Raw genomic sequence first — 24,197 nt, forward strand, 5'->3', positions numbered from 1 at the left:
CCTCTCCACCACCCACCCCCAAACCTCTCCACTCCCCAGTAACACCCAGTACCTCGGGCCAAAGACCAGGACCATCCTCCTTGCTCCTGCCTTCCCCAACCACTCCACAGCCAACCAGCGGCGCCCAGGATGGCTCAAGTAGCCGTAAGTAAATAATGTGTCTAATGTTGACCTACACATTTCTACACATAAACAATCACAACAACCACATATGTGTATCCAACATCAACATTAGTTGCAACATATCACTGCAGGGCGACCATGAGGTGTGTCCTGTCCTTCTCCAGGAACAAGGGTCCCCTTGGTGGTTTTTTTGAGTGTGGCCATGCCTCACCCCTTGAATAATTGACATAACAGTACATCCAATGAGATATCCGACATTAGTGGTGTGGTAGTTATGTGGCTCCAGGTGTTGGGTAACTCCAGTTCCCTTCATGATGTGCAACACAGGGCCAGATTATAATGGAGGCGCAAGGGGTCAGTGCCCCTGGGACCCCCTCTAGCTAGGGGCCCCCTGTGGTTGTCATTTTTTTTTTTTAAAAAGACAATGTTTAAGTTATGTTTTTTTTTTTTTTGCTAAATGTTTTGTGCATGGGTGGGGTAGTGCTGCAGCTTCACCTATCTGCCAATGTGACAATGATTTATGGTGCTGAGCATCGGGAGGCAAGGCACACTGATTGCACAAGTGTGCAGTGCATTTCTGGGAGTTGACTAAGTCCCAAGACACTTTGCACCAGAGGACAGAGGCTGAGAAGTTTGTGCTGAGCTCTGATTGGTGGAGCTCATTACATACTTCTCAGGTCCATGGAGAACAGCAGCAGCAGCTTAGTCATAGGAGGGTTTTTAATCAGAGGCAGCACTAGGACTGTGAGGTCTCCTCCAGAGTAAGGGGCAGAGGGACAAACACAGGCTTTTCATGTGGTGTGTGTATATATATATATATATATATATATATATGGTGTCTATTATTATTCCGAGTGCCGCCAACCCCCTGTCTATATATATATATATATATATATATATATATATATCCCCTGCAGGTAACCATTGACCAAGTTTATTCTGCCTTTACTCTATGTTTTGACAGTATAATATTCGGCCATGCAGTGTGCGGCCAGTAATGACAAGTGCAAGGGGGCCCCCCGCTCTAAAGTACCCCGGGCCCCCCAAAGGCTTAATCTGCCACTGGTGCAACTTAAATGTAGAGATTGTTTTGGTAATAGTGTGTGAGGCCATGCGGATGCATGCTTTACAAACATAGCTGTAGGCCTATAATTTGTACAGCAATGTCCTAAATTTAAAATAGTAAGGAGTGCTTAAGCCACAACAATGTCATAACCCTTAAATAGCACAGGCTAATTGTGAGGTTAGAGGACAGTCCCCCAAAAACAAAGTACCAATTGGGATACAGCATACATTAATTGATGAAGGAGTAATTGAATTAATGTTATTTACTATGTACAGTATGTGTGTGTTAACATATTTTTTTTAGTACTGTGTTTACAGCAGACCCATCTTCAATGTAGTTTAAAAATGTATGTGCCCTTCACACATAACTCACAACTTTTTATTATGTACAAATACAACAAACATTTGTTTATGTTATATATTAATTTTTTTTTTTATCCCTTCACTACAGACACTGAACAGCAGCAGGAGGAGGTGGCAGCCCTTATTCGGGAGATCTTCCTGACCCTTTTTTATTTTCAACTTCTTTTTGGCCTACTGGAGGCCCGCATTTAATTTTTTTTTATCCCCCCCCCCCTTATTATGTTTGTAATAAATAAAAGTTTATATTGTATTATAAATTGCCTGTGTTTTTAATAATAAATATGTTAGAGGGCTTGTAAGGGTAGGTACATACAGATGTGTAATGTAAGTTATATTAGTAATTTGAGGTGAGGGGTAATGATTGATGTGTAAATGTGTGTGTTTTTGAGTAAAATAACACATAGTGAAAATGCATGAATGTTTAATGTTTTTCGATTAAAACATCACACATAACATCAGGGTAGGTATACATGTTACACATTTTGGACAAAGTAATTATGGACATAATTTAGTACATATACAGAAACACCAACATAACTTGATTTAAAAGTAACAGCAATATGGGGACACATAGATAGTGATTAAAATGCCACATTAGAACATAACAAATATACATGTAATGTGGTTTAAAATGTAGTTTTATTAGGTCTTTATTAAGGTAGACAATTGAGTTAATAGAAAACAATAAGTGAATAACAAATAGATTAATTAATCAATTGTCAGATTAGTAGTTGAGAGGCAAGATTTGCAGGTCCATATATGTGAAGGGTATGCCAGCGTGCACGGACGTACGCTCACTCTAACGAGCGGTGACATAAGCTGAGTTTTCCATTGAAAACAATAGGGACCCGTCCGTGCAAGCTGGCGTACGCTCAGATCGCCGCAAGAAGGCGGTGGGGAGACGGAGGAAAGACGGCCGTAGACGGCGCCGTACGCTCAGTCGTACGCCAGTTGTCGGAGTGTAAGGGCTGGGCCGGCCGCGTACGTTGCCGTACGCTCATTTGTACACCACTCCCCTTCTACGTTATCTCTGCCCGTACGCAAGCGGCTGATTTGTGGGTGGCCTAAACCCTAACGGCCGCGTACGGCTAGCGTGCGGTAATTGTGAACGTACGCACGTTTGGCCGCTCCGATCAGAATAAGGCCCCTAGTGTGTACAAATCTTGTATTCAGTTGAATATGCTGGATATATACTGTATATAATATGTATTCTAGGAGTGAGTGTCATTGATTTTGATGCTAAAGTCTATTTATTCTATTTCTTGTAGTATGCTGGCATTGACCCAACTGATGCTGTCAACACAGAGGTAAAGTCATTTTCTAATTTATCAGCAATTCACTAATGATGTAAAACTGGGAAGCACTTTAGATAATTTAGAACTCTGTTTCCCTTACTGTAAATAGGTCACATTTGATCTTTTAGAGCAAATACTTGCCATTTTGAAACCAAACTTTAGATTTTGTTATAATTGGCAGATACATTTTGGAAATTAGAATGATCCATATAGGGAATGTATCTATTTATTTCTTTCTTAACAGTTACTTATACATACCTCCCATCTTTGTCTCTTTCCGTGGCCAGCCCGAAAAGGGGGAGAAGCCATGGAAGGGGTGGGCATCTTCTCGGGTGGAGGTGGCATTTCCTAGCATAGCGGCCTACATTTTTGGAAGTGGCAAGTGCTCCCTGAACAGATTGGCAGCCACCAACTTCCCTCCCTGCACTGATAGATGCCGTGCCCATGGGCATGCCATCTATTCAGTTATCGCCGGCTGCTCTGCAGAGTAGAGGAGCGGGGATTAACGGCTCCCTCAACTGCCCCACCCCTGCCCATGGGACACTGTGACCCACAGGTGGGACAGTGTCCAGTTACTCAGACCTTGGGAGGTATGCTTTTATAGTGAAACATATTCCGTTGCGCTACTTGTCAGCCAGGTAACAGAGGGCCTTATTCTAGTTCACTCTTTCTGACAAAATCCTTCTTAGATGGACAAAACCATGTGCACTGCAGGTGGGGCAGATGTTACTTGTGCAGATAGAATTAGATTTGGGTGGGGTTTTACTTCAAAGTGAGATCTATATTGCAGTGTAAAAATAAATCAGCCAGTATTTTCCCTGCACAGAAACAAAATAACTCACCCTTATCTAATTCTCTCTGCACATTTTACATCTGCCCCCCCTGCAGTGCACATGGTTTTGTCCATCTAAGAAGGATTTTGTCAGAAAGAGTGAACTAGAATAAGGCCCAGAGTCTGTATTGGGGAAGTAAGGAGACAATTGCAATAATAAATGCTTGAGATTATAAAAACATGGATTAGAGTTTTTGAAATGATTTATTTAAGATATGGCCATATATTGCCTATGTTTCATTTATGTAGTATGATTTTGAGACAGATTGAATGTGGGGAGCAAAGTACAGTTCAGACAGTGGCGTATGTTCATCCCAGTTGCCTGGAGAGATATATATTTGTGCCCCCTAAATATATATAGAGAGAGACTACATATATATTTCAGAACTCAACCACAAAAGCAATATCAATGTTTTTTTATTAACGGATTTAAACTCGCAGGGTAGGAGAGGTGCCCCCTTGGGAGCAGGAGCCCGGTGGCAGTTGACTCCATTGCCTCCCACAGTTCTGCCTCTGAGTTCAGAGTCAAGAATGACACCCAGGTAGCGATCTTGTTGGGTAGGGCTGATTGTTGAGTTATCAACTGTGATAGAGATATCGGGTGACATTCTATGGGATGTGCTAAATGCGCGTTTTTTTTTATCGCACCACTTCGCCCTTTTTAAAATCGCAAGATTGGCCCGTTTTTCGCATATTTAATGAGATGCGAAAAACGGGCCAAATAGTGCGAATAGGTGCGAGGTGGTGCGATGTCTTTAGTCCTGAAAATGTGCGATTTTCATGTCTGAAAATCGCACGTTTGCAGGAAAGCGCAAATAAAAAATAAAAAAACGAGCGCGGGGTCCCCCGCCAGAGCATAACCAGCCCCGGGCTCATTGAGCCGGTGCTGGTGACATAAAATCAGGGTCCCCGACAAATAGGGGTCCCCTTGATTTAATGAAACCAGCACCAGGCTCAAGGTCCGGCGCTGGTTTCCAAAATACGGGGGACAAAATGACTAGGGGTCCCCCATATTTTAAGAACCAGCACCGGACCCAACCAGCCAGCAGGGTAATGCCACAGCCGGGGGACACTTATTATATAAGGTCCCGCGGCCAAAGCATTATCCCCGTGGCTGGTCAGCATGGGCAGGGGTCCTGGGGAAGTGGGGACCCCCCCAATAAAGGGGTCCCCCCCCTCCAGGACTTACCAGCCCATGCTGAAAGTCCAGGCTGTCCCCGATGCCCCTGGGCGGTGGGCATCGGGCTGATGGATAGTGTAAAAAAAGAAGATAAACTATTGTTTTCTACTGGCGAACTATGAGTCCCAGCAAGCCTACCCCGCATGCTGGGACTTGGAGAACCACAAGTCCCAGCATGCGGGGCATTAAAGGGCCCACTGGCACTTGCAGTTCTACAGTACAAAATATAGTTAAATAAAACACACTGACAACCTGAAAAATAAAAGTTTAATACACACATAACACACACACACTGATACTTACCTACCTTGAGCCCGTAGGTCGGTCCCTGGATCCTGGGTCCGGGCTCCGGGGCTCCAGGGCTGAAGAGTCCGGTTCCGGGGCCTTGGTCCTGGTTCCGGGGCTGGTCCGGGGTCCAGGATCCGAAGAAATCCACAGGGGTACCTGAGGAAGGAAATCCTACTCACCTGGTCCCCGGCGACGACATCGGCACCCTCTCCGGCAGACGCGCTGCTCCCGGCTGCTGTGGTACCCGCTCTCGGACTGAAGAGGCGCAGAGATGTTTCATCTTCCGCGCCTCTTCTCAGAATGATTCCATTGGCCGCCTAGCGGCCAATCAGGAGCCAAGAAAGTCGGCTCCTGATTGGCCGCAAGGCGGCCAATAGAATCATCCGGAGGAAAGGCGCGGAAGATGAAAATCTCTGCGCCTCTCCAGTCCGAGAGCGGGTACCACAGCAGCCGGGAGCAGCGCGTCTGCCGGAGAGGATGCCGATGTCGTCGCCGGGGACCAGGTGAGTAGGATTTCCTTCCTCAGGTACCCCTGTGGACTTCTTCGGATCCTGGACCCCGGACCAGGACCGGAACCAGGACCAAGGCCCCGGAACCGGACTCTTCAGCCCTGGAGCCCCGGAGCCCGGACCCAGGGACCGACCTACGGGCTCAAGGTAGGTAAGTATCAGTGTGTGTGTGTTATGTGTGTATTAAACTTTTATTTTTCAGGGTGTCAGTGTGTTTTATTTAACTATTTTTTGTACTGTAGAACTACAAGTGCCAGCGGGCCCTTTAATGCCCCGCATGCTGGGACTTGTGGTTCTCCAAGTCCCAGCATGCGGGGTAGGCTTGCTGTGACTCATAGTTCGCCAGTAGAAAACAATAGTTTATCTTCTTTTTTTACACTATCCATCAGCCCGATGCCCACCGCCCAGGGGCATCGGGGACAGCCCCCGACTTTCAGCATGGGCTGGTAAGTCCTGGAGGGGGGGGACCCCTTCATTGGGGGGGTCCCCACTTCCCCAGGACCCCTGCCCATGCTGACCAGCCACGGGGATAATGCTTTGGCCGCGGGACCTTATATAATAAGTGTCCCCCGGCTGTGGCATTACCCTGCTGGCTGGTTGGGTCCGGTGCTGGTTCTTAAAATACGGGGGACCCCAAGTCATTTTGTCCCCCGTATTTTGGAAACCAGTGCCTGACCTTGAGCCTGGTGCTGGTTTCATTAAATCAAGGGGACCCCTATTTGTCGGGGACCCTGATTTTATGTCACCAGCACCGGCTCAATGAGCCCGGGACTGGTTATGCTCTGGCGGGGGACCCCGCGCTCGTTTTTTTTCTATTTTACCTGTTTTTGTTTTTTTTTACACCAGAACCCTGCACAGAACATTGCGATCTGTGCAGGGTTCTGGCTAATTCGCCCATCAGAACCTGGTCTGATTTTTGGGCGAATTATAGACACACTTTATACAAACCGCATACCATTAAATATGCGATTTGTATACTTTTCCATGTGAAAACATCTGGATGCGATGTGCTGCGAAAAGCAGCCATCGCATTTCCAGTGTGTCCAACTTGTTGGCAAAAATCACACTTTTTTCACATTTTAGGAGTTCATTAAATATGCGAAAATGGAGAAAAATGCGATTTTGGCCGTTTTTGCGAAAAAAATCGCAAAAGTCTAAACTTCTCATCCCATAGAATGTCACCCATCATGTTGATAACTATTACTGGAAGGTGGAAATATAATTAGTTCTGTTTTTGAAATATTAAATTTGGACATCCAAGTTGAAATGGCACAAAGACAATCAGTGACACGTGGGGAGATTTGACATCTGAAAGACCTGATTAGTTTGCCAAGACATGTGATATAGATTGAGAAAAGTAGAGCACTTACTACTGAGCCCTGTGGTAGTCCAACTGACAAAAGTAATGAAGAAGAAGTGAAATAAGAGAAACCAACAATGAGAGAGCAGTTAGATATGTAGGCTAAGCACCGAGAAAGGGCTGTGTCCTGAAGACCTAGGGATTGTAGTGTTTGTATGAGAAGAGAGTGGTCAACAGTAAAAGAGCAGCAGAGAGATCTAGAAGAGTAAGTAGTGAATAATGGCCTTTAGACTTACCAGTGCCCAGATCATTCAATACTGGGTCAGTGCCAGGGCCATCTTAACAGCATTATGGGCCCCCGGGCAAAGCAGTGCAGCGGGGGTCCCTATATTCGTGTACAGAATCACACAGCCTTGTTTGTTTAAGAAAGTAAGCCTTACTGAGGCCCTTTCTTTGCTGCTGGCACTGGAGCTGCTGGGGAGGAATCAGAGGAATGGGGAGAGAGAGGTGGGCTGGGGAGACAGGTATGAGGAGGGCAAGAGAGAGGTGCTGGAGAGACAGGGATGGGGAAATGGGGGGGTGGGAAAAATAGAGGGAGGGGAGAGAGGCAAGGCGGAGAGGGAGAGTGAAGACGGAGTAGGAGAGAGAGGGGGCACAAGAGAGGGGTGCTGGGGAGAGAGGGATTGGAAGAGAGAGGGGGGTTGCGGAGACAGGAAGGGAAAGATAAAGGGGTTGGCGGAGAAAGGGAGGGGGAGTTGAGAAGACAGGGTGGGTGAGAAAGAGAGAGGAGTGAGATAAAAGGAGAGTGAGAGCAGGGTCGGTTATGCAGGCACCCATTAATTACTTGTACAGTTCCTCCTAGGCTCCTAACACACTCCCTGATGCTCGCCAGCATCTGCAGTTATCAAGTTCACAGGCACTGGCCCCTGGCGCCGGCTGAGCAGCAGCTCCATGGTCTCCGACGCCAGTCCTCCCGCTGAGCAGCAGCCCCATGGTCTCCGACGCCAGTCCTCCCACTGAGCAGCAGCTCCATGGTCTCCAACGCCAGTCCTCCTGCTGAGCAGCAGCTCCATGGTCTCTGGCTCCAGCTCCGCTCCAGATCTTCAGATCCCAACACCAGGCCTCCCGCTGAGCGGCAGCTCTAGGGCTTCTGATCCCTCTTCCAAAGCCTTCCATTCTGAAGGAAGTGGGCGGGCAGCTGACATCCGGAGATGTCAGCTGCTCACCCCTGGCACCCACGTCACCCGGGTCACCAGGCGATTACCATGGGAATGCCCAGCGTTTTCATGGGAACGCCCATGAAATGCTGGGTGTTCCCATGGGCGTGTAACCCTGCCTGACGCCCTCTGCCCCCCGCCCACAAGATTGGGTGCATGCACCTGGTGAACAATCTGTTCGCCGTGGCCGCACGCACCCAGCGCATGCACTTGTGCAGAAATGCACATGCGCATTGAGAAAACATCGGACCTGTGTGAATGAACACCCACTACCGAATTTACCAGAATAAGGTCCTGATAGTAGCACTTGGGTAAGGTGAGGGGTGGATATGATGTGATTTAAATGTATTAAAATGATGCTTGGGGTTGTAGGCAGAGCAGAGATCAGAGATGGAAAAAGGTTTGTTTGGCAGTGTCCAGGGCATGAGTGGTAGAAAGTCACTTCAAGATTTATGCCACTGACTATCTATTTTGCAAGAGAGGGTTTGTACAGCATATGGATAGGACTGCAGGCGGGGCATATTATATTTTGGGGGGGCTCCTGAGAATGGGTATGTAGTGGCCCCTGTGCATTTCTTTTCCCAAGTCCAGCAAAGCTGTTAATACACCCTAATAAACACAGTCCTATAAGTATTGATACTATACAGTCCATAAAACAATGGTGGAAGTTTATATATTCATAATGGCATTACCAGTAATAACCAATACACGGATGTGATTATTTTTAAACAATAAAACAAAATTTGTTGTGTTCTTATATACATTAAGTGCTGTCCTTCTCTGGCCTCTCACAGCTGCAGGAACATAGAATGAAACATAGAATTTGACAGCAGATGAGAACCACTTGGCCCATCTCTACTGCTCCCTTTTTATCTCAAACCTTTTTGATCCTTGTGAGAATATTTGTGAGAATATTCATATGTATATTCCAAGCAGCCAAAGACAGCACTCCCCACAGAGCAAAATCACTGTACTTATTAATGTCCCTCAACTATATATAGGAAACAACTCCCATCCTCTCTTACCTGTTGCTGATGTAATTATCTTCCCTGTGATATTGCATCTGTGACCTTGGAACAGCAAAAGCAGTATATAGCCGGGGACCGAGTCAATTAAAATGACCCCCAATGCCCACAGTAGTAGTGCCCCTTACACATAGGGGGAAATTTACTAATATGAAAAACCTAGTTTTTCGTATTAGTATTAACCCGACGACTGCATACGACTGTTTCAGCCATATGCACAGTCGTGTTCCGGAGGGGAATTTACAAAGCTGTCATATATGACTGCTTTGTAACCCTCCGATGGTGTATTCATTCGTATTAGCTGGCCATATATACGGCCGCTAATACGAATTTTTCAGGCAGTCTGCACGGATCAGTCAGATCCATGCAGGCTGCAAGGTGTAAAAAAAAATAGAAAAATAAATAATAAAAAAAAACCAGCGTGGGGTCCCCCCCACAGCCGTAACCAGCACCAGGCTGAAAGAGCCGGGGGCCGGTAATTAAAAATCAGGGAACCCGACAAATAGGGGTTCCCCGATTTTTAACAACCAGCCCCAGGCTCCAGGTCCGGGGCTGGTTCCCAAAATACGGGGGACAAAATGAGTAGGGGTACCCCGTATTTTAAGAACCAGCCCCAGGCCAAACCAGCCAGTAGGGTAATGTCACAGGCGGGGGACACTTATTATATAAGGTCCCGCGGCCAAAACATTAACCCTACCGACCAGTCAGCCTGGCAAGGGGCCCTGGGGGAGTGGGGACCCCCCCAATAAAGGGGTCCCCCCCCCTCCAGGACTTACCTGACCAGGCTGAAGCCAGGTGCTGTCCCCGGTAGCCCTGTGCGGTGGCCACCGCGCTGATTCTGTGTAAAAGAATAGCTGAAAACCTATTGTTTAAAACTGTGGAACTATGAGTCCCAGCATGCCTCCCCCGCAAGCTGGGACTTGGAGAACCACAAGTCCCAGCCTGCGGGGCATTAAAGGGCCCGCTGGTACTTGTAGTTCCACAGTAATAAAAATAGTACAATAAACACACACTGACACAATGAAAATAAAAGTTTAATACATCCATTACACACATACTGATACTTACCTATCTTGATCCCGTAGGCTCAAGATATCTGACTGATCCGTGCAGGCTTAAGCCAAATACGACAGGACAATCAAGGTGTATTTTCCTGTCGTATTTTCGTGTCTGTTTTACACCAATTAGCAGCCGTATTATCAATACAGCTGCTTAGTAAATCAGGAACCACCATTCTTTTGAATGGTGATTCCTGTCGTATTCTATCGATGGTGTAGACATTCGTATTTGTAAATACAAATACGAAATTACCATCATTAGGAATACGAATTGCTGTATTTTTGGGATAGTAAATCCCGAAAAATACAAATGTGTAAAAAATAGGTGTATTTCTGCCTACGAATACACCTATTTTTTACGAATCCATATGAGTAAATTTCCCCCATAATGTCCACAGTAAATGCCCCTTATACAAAATGTCCACAGTAATTGCCCCTTACACATAATATCCACAGTAGAGCCCCTTATATACATATCTTTTTCTCACTCCAGCAGCTCACCACCTGTGTCCCTCCAGCATCCCACCACCTGTGTCCCTCCAGCAGCCCACCACCTGTGTCCCTCCAGCAGCTCACCACCTGTAACCCTCCAACAGCTTCCCTTCCTCTCTGTGTCACTCCAGACCCCTCTCGCTGTATCTGCAGCATGCACAAAGCCTTCTCCTTTTAGTGACTCTTCTTCTCTTTAGCAACAGTGACAGCATCTGCTGGGACAGGCTTTTCTGTTACAATTACTGTGCAGGGCTGTGGTGGAGGTGGAACTAGTTCCCCTTTCCATTACAGGTGCTGGAATTCAGTTCCACCCAGGGGTTAAAGTGAGGGGGAACGGGGTGGAACTGAGTTCTACCACCTCTAATGGTGAGGTGGAACATTTTAACCTCTACATTGGCCCTGCACAGTATTTCTCACAGAAAAGCATTCTATTTTGTACAGTATGCCAAAAACCCTACCATTGGCCCTGTCTCTGCATAATGGGGGGGATGGGAGGGGGTGTAATTAGGTGGCATAGAGAAAGGAGTTCCCCCACCTCTGCCTGACCACTTTAGGTCCTGGTTCCACCCCATTCCCCCCACTTTAACTGTAACCTTAGTGTCCACCACTCCTATGGAAACTCCATAAACAATTTGAAAAATACATGTGAGAAGAGAGTCAAGAGCCCGGTTAAAATTGAGAGTTTAAAGCAGGCAACTTCCTATGTCCTTCTATATGTAGAAGCCCTAAAATCCACAGAACCGTTAACTTTAGGAGTGAGGGGAATGGTATTAAAGAATCCAATAAGGTTGGCAAAACCAGGACCTAAAGCTCTTGCTGAAACGATGCTGTGAAGGTTGGGCCAGAAATCTGTATCAAAAACTTCCTCAGCATCTGCTCCGCGAAGCATGGCCATGAGAAGTTAGGGGAGTGTTGAAAGACAGAGAAGATTATCACTAATGCCAACCTCGCTATTTGTGCAGATTGCCGGCCAATTCAGGAGGTGTGATAATGGTAGGAAAAACCTATGGCAATATCTTGTAAAAATTTGCCAACATTTAAAAATGGAGGATCGGAAGGCTAGCGCGGCTGAAAATAGGGTGTGGCCTATGTTGAATGGGGTGTGACCTCATCTGGATGCCGTGACCACAGACCACGCCCCTATTTGCCATCATTACGGGGGGCACGGCCAGCGATGTGTTAGCTGCTAGCCATGCCCCTAGACCCTCCGCCTGTCTGAATAGACGCTGTGCGCATGCAGAGCAGCGTCAAGCAGAGGGGACTCCCAACTGCCCCCCCCCCCAACACAAGACACAGGACTGTCACAACAAAATAGGACTAACCTGTGAAAACCTGGACAGTTGGGAGGTATGCCCTAATGTATAATCTTGACTGAGGAGCATGACATACATTCGTTAGGCTTCAGGAAAATAAACTAAAATATAAAGTAGAGAGGAAAATATTTAAAAGAAATGCTCCTTCAATAGCAGTTTAAGCTTAAGTGTCTGTATTCTATTGCACCAATATTCTTGTGGCAATTTGAACCCATATTCTCTTTTCGATTGTACAATGCTCAATTGGTGTAGTTATCATTATATCACAGGCCTGAAGTCATGACTTTAAATCCTAACCAAGGCACTGTTTTTGTGGAGTCTGTATGTTTGCCCCGAGTTTGCAGGAATTTCCTCTGTGTGCTCTGGTATCTTCTGATACTCCAAAAATACATACCAGTAGGTTGGTTGGCTTCTGGCAAAAAAATAATACTAGTTTCAGCCTTGTCCACAAGCATGTGACAGACAGTACAATCACTTGAATGCCCATTAACAGTGTCAAGGAACAGTGCAACTGCATCAGCGTCAGCAGTTCTGAACACTCCACCATTGGTGCACCACCACTTGCTCCATGCGACAGGCTGTTGGATACTCAGTGTTTCATTCTCAGTTTCATCTGTACTGTAGCTGTACCGAATGTAGCTGCTTTCGCTGACATGCCTGTATCACTCCCGTAACACACTCATGAAATGTCCTGGTTTTGCAAACATTTAAGGCCACCTCCCATTCATTGAACAGGAACAGCCATGATTGTATATATATATATATATATATATATATATATATATATATATATATATATATATATATATATATATATAACACTTACCCCCCCCGTAGAAGGATGAAGACCAGCACTCAGACGCAGGTAAAGGTGAAGGAAAACGTGTTTAATCCATAAGTACAGGTAATAGCAACACGGGCTGTCCCGACAGCCGTTTCAACTGGGCATCAGCCAGTTATCATCAGGGGAACAGAGAACTCAGCAGCCCCAGTTTAAATAGTATAACAATTGCGCCAAAACATATGTTAATGAGAGTACTGTGACCTCACAAATTAGGTCTGACATCGTCTGAGCCCCGTCAGGTGGAAGGGGCGGGTGGCTTTGGAGTGAGTGACAGCGGGATTCCCCGTGCTGGCAGCCTGTGATAGGCTCGCTGCGGTGATCCCGCTGTCAGCTGAGTGCGCGCTGCGTTGCTAGGAGATGGACAATAGCGTCCAGTGGCAGTGAGGAAGTGAAGACGGAGAATGTCACGCGAGCAATGCGGGCGGGTTGGACGGTGGTGATCCCGTCAGTATGGTTAAGACGGGGGCTGTCTATGAGATGTCAGAGCTAAAGCCAAAGATACAAAACAATCACAGATGCGGACGCACGCAGTGCGGGGGTTGTCAACATAGAGGTGAGTGTTGACACACTGCCGCGTCAGCTCCCAAGAGCAACGCTGACATACCACGGCATTGTTAAGACTGACAAGGTGTCCCGTGAGCATAAACCCAATTCTGATGTGTGAACAGCGGGTGCCCACAGCAAACAGGGGATCATGGCTAATGAAGAGCGCCGACATGCAGCGATGTCCGCTCAAGTAGCATAATAATCGACAGGGGCATTGCACTGTAGGGCTAAGCATAAACACATAGGTATCGCTGTACCTAGTACTGAACATCTACCAATAAATGACAATTGCAGTAGACACCACGTCATGTCGACTATATGACAGAAGGTCAAAGCAGTCAGAACTAAAGCTGACTGAAACATAATAAAGCCAGTGCTACTAAGCAGATCAATGGGGTTAAATCAATGGCAGTCATAGAGCAACATGTGGGCACACGGCTGTGTCACCAAGGCAGACAAAAATATGTGGACACACGGCGGTGTCAACATAGCAAAACATTTGCAATAATTGGCACACGGAGGTGTCAACATTAAATGCATGATAAGACAAAGTGATAGTCAAAAAGTCTTGCACTGTGAAAGGTGGGGAGGGAAAAAAAGGACGCGTCCAGCCCAGGGGTATGTAAAGGGGGTAAACAGGGAGTATTAAATAAAGCAGCCAAGTTTGAAATCTTTGTTAAGACCAGATGGTGCCATTGTGTTCAGCCTGAAAATCCACTGGAGTTCTCTTTGGAGGAGAAGTCTGTCTCTGTCCCCCCCTCGTTTGAGTGGGGGGATGTGGTCGATGATGGCACATCGGAGTTGTGTGACTTTGTGGGCTTTAGATAAAAAGTGTCTTGCCACTGGGAGATTCTTCAAGTCATTGGTTGCATCTTGTGTTGTATAGCACTTTTTGATGGAGGATCGATGTTGGCTCAGCCTCTCCTTGAGCATCCTGGAGGTTTTGCCAATGTACAGTAGATTGCAGGGACATTTGAGGGCATAAATAACGAACTTGCTATTACAGTCCAGGCGATGTTTAATGGTGTATGATATGTGGTCTTGGGGGTTAATAAATTTGTCACCTGTGATGAGAAACTGACAGTTGGAGCACCCTGCACATTTGAAGGTTCCTTTTTTCTTACTGAGCCAATGAACTTTGCTGGCTGGTGCGGGTCCTGGGGCCGTCTTCACTAGAAGGTCTCTAAGGTTGGGTCCCCTTCTATAGGCAAAGCGTGGTGGTGTGACCAGTTCTTTTGACAGGGTTGGGTCACTGGCAATCAGATGCCAGTGTTCATTGACTTTCTTGCGAATGTGGTTGGAAGCCACCGTGAAGGTGCTACAGAAATTCATTGTTTTGGAGGTATCTGTCGCAGGCTGTGGTTTGATACCTAAGAGATCTTGTCTAAGGCCACCTCCCATTCATTGAACAGGAACAGCCATGATTGTATATATATATATATATATATATATATATATATATATATATAGTTGAGAATATATGCACGATAGTGATTTTTAGGACTTTCTTATTTATCATTAATAGTATTTGTTGGAATTTTTGAGGGAAAGGGATGCTAGGAATTAAAAACGGAAAAGGTATACAAAAAGCAAATACACACACTGCAACACAATAAATAGCAAAACAGAGCAATTAATACAGAAACCATGTAAATAAACTGGAAAGCAATCACACAGTATAACAACACTTTAAGAATAATCAACTTCGTTTAAATCTACATGGTAATGAGTCTGTCAAAGATGGCTGCGACAGAAATTGATCGCATTATTCATGCAAAGTCATCCACTTTATAAGTGGAGAGAAACCGGAGGTGAAATATGGGACAGAAGCTGTTTCCATGGTGAAATGAAAATGAACTTTGTGAACTGCATAAATAAGAAGAAGATAAAGGGGCTGCTTTCAACATTGGGCCAACGCTGCTCAAACTGCTAGCAATATACAGTATGGCCTAACACATATGTCTGATGGCACGGAAAAGGTACTTGCAATTTAACAGTTAATAATCTCTCAGCTCTGCTGTCCGCCAAATAATATTTCTAACATAGTCTATCAAGGGCTGCCTGAGTATGAGTCATAAGAATCTTCTGTAATTGACTTCTAAGGGAAGATGGGGGGTGATTCAGGTTGGTTTGCAAAGCAAAATCCTTCTTTAATGGACAAAACCATGTGCACTGCAGGTGTAACATGTGCAGAGAGATTTACATTTGGGCGAGTTCTTTTGTTTCTGTGCAGGGTAAATACTGGCTTCTTTATTTTTACACTGCAATTTAGATTTCATTTTGAACACTCCCCACCCACATCTAACTCTCTCTGCCCATGTTACATCAGTCCCACCAGCAGTGTACATGGTTTTGTCCTTTAAAGAAGGAGTTTGCTTTTACAAACCAACCTGAATTAGACCCATTTTTTTGTGATTCTCGATTGCAATTTAAACTTTTTAGTTCAAATTGCACCGTCTTTAATGTGCAGGCAGGTATTTTTGCACTACATCACATCATTTCTAGTTCAAATCGCACCCTGTGTAGGGAATTGCATGCGATTTCTACTTTACAAATTTAACTTACATATTGTACTCTAGTCTAAATCTCATGTAGTTTAAATTGCACAGTGTATAAAGTTCACATTGCATAGCACTGAAGTCTAAATTGTATAGAACACATTGTATAGCTAAAATTGCACCTACAGTAGCACACACACATTTCACTGTATGTGTGGCTACCAATAGAAAGGTGAGGTTTGGGTTTTTAGGAAATTTTGCGCATGCACAGAAACAAATATTAGTCCATTGCACAAACATCGGCATTGCATCCACCTCTGAAGCAGGCCCATAGTCTTTTATATTTACCTAGTAATTTATCCTGCTAGCTTATACTTTTGTTGCATCTTCTTCATATTCATTTTGTATATTAAAAGGCGGGCACCGAGCCCAAAGCATGGCGAGCGCAGGGCGCCATGCGAGGGGACGCGGTACACTTAGACAGTGTCCATGTCGACCTATGTCGACATAGACACCCTAAAAACATTAAAAACGTACGTCGACCTTGTTCCATGTCGACCTTGTTCCATGTCGGCCATTTAACCATGTCGACCATTTACCTGTTAACCTTAGGACCCGTCGACCTTTTGACCATGTCGACCATTAGTGAGTCTATGATTTGTACCATAACCTCAGTGCTAGCATGGCTGCTGTGTGGAGGCAACATCAGACAGCATTATGGGCCCCCAGTCAAAGCAGTACACAAACAATCACAAAAACGTAAATCACAAAAACAATGCAGCTTATGTTTATAGATACCTGCAATCAAATCAGTGCTTAAACTTGAAAAAAAAAAAAAAAACTCAGAGATTAATCCAGATAAATGTTTGGACTATATAACAAGACAAAGTAGAAAAAACTGAAAGAAATTCAGCATGAAAATACCTGCCTTCCGACCCGGGTCCTGTTCACACTATAGGGAGGAGGCAGCATCAGGTCCCAGTGCAGCCTCCCCCCCCCCCCCCCCCCCCAATGATGCACCGCCATTCCGCCCCGCCCCCCGAAGACATCAGTGACCCAGCTTATTACCTCTTTAAGGGACAGATATCTTTCAACAGAAACATTGGGAGAATAAGAGAAATATGAAAATACCTATAATCCGGTTATATGCACTGCTTACTGTATAGCAAGGGCTTGCAAATCTAATTCTCCATTTAATAATCAATTATCATGAACAATGTTGTCTTTAATGAAGATGAAAGTTGGCTAGCTATTTATATATATGCTGTTTACATAGAGATACACTGTATCAGTTTATTCATTTGAAACAACTCGAGGTTGTGATGAAATAATACAAAAATGTCTATTTATGCATCAGCAGAGTAAAAACCATTACACAACATCATTCGCATCATCTATCTCATGACAAAGACAAGTCTAATTACTGTATACATTACTTACTTTTGGTAATAGAAAGAAAGACTTTACTGTGCAGCGAGCATCTAGCTTGGATGTATAGCTTTCTCTGATGATCAGTGGATTGATGTCAGTAGGAAATATAGAGGGTAATTCAATTAAGCGTGAGTAAACCATCCTTGCTTATCTCATGACCAATGTTGTATTGTGCAGATATGCAAGCTTCCGATACACACGATATTTATTTATTTATTTATTTACAGTTTCTTATATAGCGCAGCAGATTCCGTTGCGCTTTACAATAGTAGACAGTGATAAGACAAACTGGGTAACAACAGACAGACTCGGAGGTAGGAGGGCCCTGCTGCAAGCTTACAATCTATAGGATATCCAATAAATAAGTGGTTTTGTGGGTTTAGAAACATAGAATTTGACGGCAGATAAGAACCACTTGGCCCATCTAGTCTGCCCCTTTTTTTTAAACATGTTACCTCAAACCATATTTGATCCTTATTTTTTTGTAAGGATATCAATATGCCTATCCCAAGCATGTTTAAATTGTACTACTGTATTTGCCTTTACCACTTCTGATGGGAGGCTATTCCACTTATCTACTACTCTTTCTGTGAGGTAATTCTTCCTCAAATTTCCCCTGAATCTTCCTCCCTCTAGTTTCAGTGCATGTCCTCGTGTTCTGCTGCTCCTCTTCCTGTGAAGAATGTCTCCCACCTGTACCTTGTTAAAGCCCTTGATATATTTGAAAGTTTCTATCATGTCCCCCCTTTCCCTTCTCTGCTCTAAAGTATACATATTAAGATCTTTTAGTCTTTCCTGGTACGTTTTGTGATGTAGGCCATGCACCATTTTAGTTGCCCTTCTTTGTACAGTCTCTAATGTATTTATATCCTTCTGGAGATATGGCCTCCAGAACTGAACACAGTACTCTAGATGAGGTCGTACCAATGACCTATACAGTGGCATTATTACTTCTTTCTTTCTTTCTACTGCTGATACCTCTCCCTATGCAACCAAGCATCTGACTTGCCTTCTTCATTGCTTTGTTACATTGCCTACCTGCTTTTAAGTCCCCTGACACCTAGATCTCTCTCTTCCTCAGTAGTTTCCATTATAGTGCCATTTATACTATATTTAGTCTTTGGATTTTTGAGACCCAAGTGCATGATTTTGCATTTTTTGGCATTAAACTTTAGTCGCCATGCTCCTGACCATTCCTCTAATCTACCTAGATCATCAATCACTTGTTTTACCCCTCCTGGTGTGTCTACCCTGTTGCATACCTTTGTGTCATCTGCAAAAAGGCACATTTTACCCTCAATTCCATTTGCAATAACACCAATAAAGATATTTCAGAGTTGATAATCCAGCAGCACTTAAAAAATAATAATAAATAAAATATAACCTCTCAGGCGTTCTCTGGTGATCTCTACTGCCCCCGGTGATCTCCACTCCATCCTCTGACCTGGGGGCTGCTGAGAAGGTCCATGGATGTGGGGAGGTGCAAGGGCTGCTGGGACATGTAGTTGTTACATACTACATACAGCAGAAGACCCGGCTCACAAAGACACACCACTTCGAAAGTTGAGTAATTGCAGCCAAATTAGGCTAATTGGAAACTTCCAATAGCTTAATTAATACTTGAAATCCACTGAGCCTCCCATTACTGAGATAATGCTTGTAAATGACTGATTATTATGGGCACTACAAGATTTAATTGTATCTCACACCAGCAGAAGAGAGCACACTATTGGTGTTCCCCCTTCATTTGCAGGCAATTACTTATGATATAACTATGCACCAGTCCATAAGCTACAGGTTGTGTGGTGACTCTTCTGTCCACATATGGGGAATAAGAAATGCTGTATAATAATGAGCTGTGGCTGTTTAGAACTCAGCAATAATTGTGTCTGACCATTGAAACTCATGGCATGGTAAAACTTAGGGGTCTATATTTACTAAACCTTGGAGAGTGATAAAGTGAAGAGAGATAAACTAACAAGTTACAACCAATCATCTCCTGACATTTTTCAAACACAGCCTGTAATAGTGCAGTTAGGAGCTGATTGGCTTGTACTTTGAGGTCCATTTATCAATTAGCTGTGTCATATGCAATGACTTTCAAAAACTCCTTGATATGAGTCCCAGCCAATTAGCTCCTATCATAATTTTCAAACATTACACTTGGGAGTCGATTGGCTGGAGTATCATTTAACATATGCTGATAAATAGATAATTTTATCTCTTTTCACTTTATCACTCACCAAGGCTTAGTATGTTTGCACCTGTGATTGAAAAATAACAGTTAAGAACTGATTGGTTTTTATTTTATCTCTGTCCAAGCAGGGTGGGATGTACCAATAATGCATGGTACAAGCCGTCATTTTACATGCCAATACTAATTGTAGAGTTGCGCTTTTCATTGTCCACCGGTCCCTGGACATTAGGGTTTATGACCTAGGAGTCTGTATGCACATGTGCAGAGTGATGTGGTGGCTACGAGGGATGCTTGGAGGGATCCAATCAGATCCCTCTGACAGCAGCAATGCGGAAAGAAATCAACTGTCTTCTACAGGGTAAGGCTTTTTCTGGCATTACCCTCCGCATCAGAAACCCTTCGTCCAGGGCTAAGTACTTAAGGTAAATGTGGTAAAACCTCACAAACTGTGTTTTAACTGCATTTTCCCATTAGTACGTCCCACACCAAATCTTAGTAAATAGACCCCTTATTCACCATTAATAAAATCTTAGTCGCCAAGGCAACTGAAATCTCTTGAGCCGTATCAAACCTTCACATACCTGCCTGACATGCTATTTGATATTAAAAATATAACTATAGGCTATTACTAGTTTTGTTTAAAGGTGATGGGGCAAATCTAGACTGTATATAATACTAATATAGCCTGCTTGTACTGTTTACTATATACATACACTAATGTGGACACAGTTTCAGGATTTTCTTCTGACATTCCTTGATCTCATTTCTCCTATAGATTGTGGAGTCCACCCGTGTAATTCGGCACAAGAATACAATGGCACTGCGCTGGGAGGCTGGTCAATACTCCAATGAACAACACGATTAAATCTACAGCACTGGAAGAACATGGCCCTGCCGTTTGTGCATGTTTCTTATTGCCATTTGTTTCACGTGTGTTGCTTGTTTCCCCAGTCCACCACCCAATGGATGGATATGTGGCTATATCTGGGAAATCTTTAGCTTTTCAATTTGAAAGGGAGAAAATACTTTCAGGGTTGCTCCATTTAATAGGCTGGTAACCTGTTCAATTGTATCAGAAGCGTGCCCTTCCATACTTGCCAACCTGCTTGGTAATTTACATTTTGAATTAATGAAAGTCACTATTTTTAAAGTAGAATAAATTAAAAAGAAGAAACATTTTACGAGATAATTATTAACCCGCCGAGTGCCAAGTGAATTTGTCAAAATAGGTGTGAAAATGGGCAAGCAAACAATTGTATCCATCATAATAACCTGTATTGTTTACCTTACGTAAACATTTTTAATTTGAGTTTATATAACAAATGTGAGGGACACTGGCATTTTTATTGGATATTTTGAACATCTCTCAAAGAGATGTTGGCACTCAATGGGTTAAGGAGGGCAATATTTTGCCAGTCTTTGTTGAAAAGGATTACCCATGACCACTTAGGTACCTACCTTTGTGTCATCAATAATATGTTGAAAGAAAAGAATAAGTTTATTTATTGCTCTTTTTATCTATTGTATTATAACAAGTACACAGGTATCTAATTATATAATAGTGTAGCCCATGCTCATACTACTTCTGGATAGTATACAAAATAGTTTTTTCTAAAAAAGCAAGATAAAAAAAAACAGAACAGATTCGCTACGCTATACATGGAGGGTATATTACCCTACAGGTGCACCAGCAGCAAGCTACAGGCTGTATTTTTATGGAGTGATAAATTGACAGGTATTTTTATGGTATGGTTCCTTTGAACTTCTATTAATTGTGTGATCTTCAATGAGTGAGCATTTAAAACTTTTTAATGCAATAAGCCAGTCTGCAGTGCTAGAGACTATTCTGTGCCATTTAAAGTACATCTGTTATTTCCATAAAATGTATGAATAATGTAAATGATTGTTTGAAACGAAAAAATGTCAGAGGAAGTATTGTAATTACCAGCCTCCATGGAATGCAGGGGTAGTCTGTGCAGAATTGAAGAGCCAACAGTGTACTTTACTCTATAGACCTACAGTGCTTTCATGGTACTGCCCTTGAAAAATCAGTTTTTAACTTGCTTTATGTATGTATGTATGTATGTATGTATGTATATATATATAACAAAAGAAATACCCTTTCAATGCGCTAGACAATATCTGTCGGGGCAGCACCTCTATTTGTCCCCCCTGTTAGTGGAGGAATGGAAGGAATAGAGAAAAGCAAAAAACAGAGTGCGCCCCTAATATAAATTCCACCACCAGAATAAAACCAATAATCAATGATCAAATGGTAATAACAGCATAAAATCCACAATTTTTGATTTAGTACAGCATTTATTTAAAATCAAGTAGTTTTCATCTGTGAAGTATGATTCATACAGAAACAAGGAAACACCCAACGCGTTTCGTCGATACGACTTCCTCAGGGGTAAAACAATTTTCCGTATGTTGGTGGGTAGTGAAAATAATCACACCCGGTATGTAAACCTTCTAAAAAGCAGATCCTATGTGGATCATTAATGTATAGTGCTCAGCTGCATCGCGTTCCAACTTTAATTTGGATACAAATCAAAAAATGTAGTAATCCTTCTAAGCGGTCAAAACTCGTAGAGGATCTTAAGACTTAAATCACGACTGCATCAAAATTCAGTCTGACAGCATATGTGGGTCCTAAGAAGCGTAGGATGAGGACTCCTCTTAGATAGGGAACACAGCATAAGAATGAACCACCTGCAGTTGGTTCATTCTTATGCTGTGTTCCCTATCTAAGAGGAGTCCTCATCCTACGCTTCTTAGGACCCACATATGCTGTCAGACTGAATTTTGATGCAGTCGTGATTTAAGTCTTAAGATCCTCTACGAGTTTTGACCGCTTAGAAGGATTACTACATTTTTTGATTTGTATCCAAATTAAAGTTGGAACGCGATGCAGCTGAGCACTATACATTAATGATCCACATAGGATCTGCTTTTTAGAAGGTTTACATACCGGGTGTGATTATTTTCACTACCCACCAACATACGGAAAATTGTTTTACCCCTGAGGAAGTCGTATCGACGAAACGCGTTGGGTGTTTCCTTGTTTCTGTATGAATCATACTGCACAGATGAAAACTACTTGATTTTAAATAAATGCTGTACTAAATCAAAAATTGTGGATTTTATGCTGTTATTACCATTTGATCATTGATTATTGGTTTTATTCTGGTGGTGGAATTTATATTAGGGGCGCACTCTGTTTTATGTATATATATATATATATATATATATATATATATATATATATATATATGGATCAGTATAGGAATCATGTGTATATATATATATATATATATATATATATATATAAAATGCAAATATAGAAAAGTCCAACTACAATTTTTTAGGGACCATTCTTTATTCCTTAAAACTTTAACATTGTTCTTCAAAAGTAGTGCTCAGTTTAGCCATACCTCCCACCTTTTCTTTCCTGGAAGAAGGGACAGAACTGTGTGTTGAAGGTGTGCGCCTGAAATAAGGCACATGGCTAGTGGGCGTGGTCTATGGTTGCAGCACTTCTGGGTGGTCACACCCCATAGGGGGCATGGCCTCGAAATTATTGTGACTGTTGAAAGGTATGGTTTAGCATCACATATAGATAATAAAATCATGTGATAATTGGAAATATCGAATTATATTTTATTAAAAATGTTTTGGTGATTTACATAATATAGCTCCCAGTGTGCCTAAAATATGCTTTCCAAGGAATGTGCAAGAAGAGTCCCATCAACATTATAATGTGATACTTCGATAAACCAAATACTTTTTTGGGGAGAAAAACACAGTGTACACCCCTCACCCTTAGGGAAATATTCCCTTTCAAACTCTTTAATTGATTTAAATAAATTATGCTGTAAACCAAAATAAAATATTTGTTTACTGGTGAAAAGTAGAAGCATCTATTTGCTTAAATGCAGGGCTATTTTTGTGCAGGCTCTAGCAGGAACTGTGGCCCTTATTCTAGCTCACTCTTTCTGACAAAATATTTCTTAGATGGACAAAACCATGTGCACTGCAGGTGAGGCAGATGTAAAACCCCACCCAAATCTAATTATCTCTACACAAGTAACACCTGCCTCACCTGCAGTGCTCATGGTTTTGTCCATCTAAGAAATATTTTGTCAGAAAGAGTGAGCTAGAATAAGGGCCACAGTTCCTGCTGGAGCCTGCACAAAAATAGCCCTGCTTAAATGTCTCCCACTGGCTGGTTCAAACTTGTACCTAACTTTCTACATGTGTGACATCACAGAAGAGTATATGTCAGTGGTTCCCAAACTTTTTTGAATCACGGCGCCCTAGAGCATCAAAATATTTTCAAGGCACCCCTAGGCCAAATGCTTCTTATCGAGAAATTCAGAAAAAAAAAATAAAATTAAGTGCATTGTGTTTATATGTCACAGTTATCTGGTGAGGGACAGGATTTGCTTCTGTTTGTCCACATTTATTATGATTGGCAGCCACAAGCACTGGTTTTGCCTGTTACATTGACCATTAATAATATGAATTGATCTTAGTCCACCAACCCAAGGCACCCCTGCAAGTGTCCTGAGGCACCCCAGGGTGCCTAGGCACTCTGGTATATGTGTTGCGGTTTAGC

The 24,197-nt window shown here is 43.3% G+C and overlaps 1 protein-coding gene across 2 annotated transcripts in view; it reads left to right on the forward strand.

Annotated features, from left to right (window-relative positions):
* The window catches only part of MISP (mitotic spindle positioning), a 61,764-nt gene extending 39,944 nt beyond the window's left edge, over positions 1–21,820 (forward strand). The window contains exons 4-5 of one of the 2 annotated variants that reach the window (XM_083182045.1): positions 2,820–2,858; positions 20,352–21,820. In XM_083182045.1, coding sequence (XP_083038171.1) covers positions 2,820–2,858; positions 20,352–20,441 — 129 coding nt within the window. In that variant the 3' untranslated portion in view covers positions 20,442–21,820. The remainder of the gene's footprint in view (positions 1–2,819; positions 2,859–20,351) is intronic. The other variant, XM_083182051.1, reaches the window with a different exon arrangement.
* The last annotated feature ends 2,377 nt before the right edge of the window (positions 21,821–24,197 follow it).

Source organism: Crinia signifera, chromosome 1 (genome assembly GCF_055691185.1).
Source record: "Crinia signifera chromosome 1, ASM5569118v1, whole genome shotgun sequence".
Taxonomy (NCBI): Eukaryota; Metazoa; Chordata; class Amphibia; order Anura; family Myobatrachidae; genus Crinia; species Crinia signifera.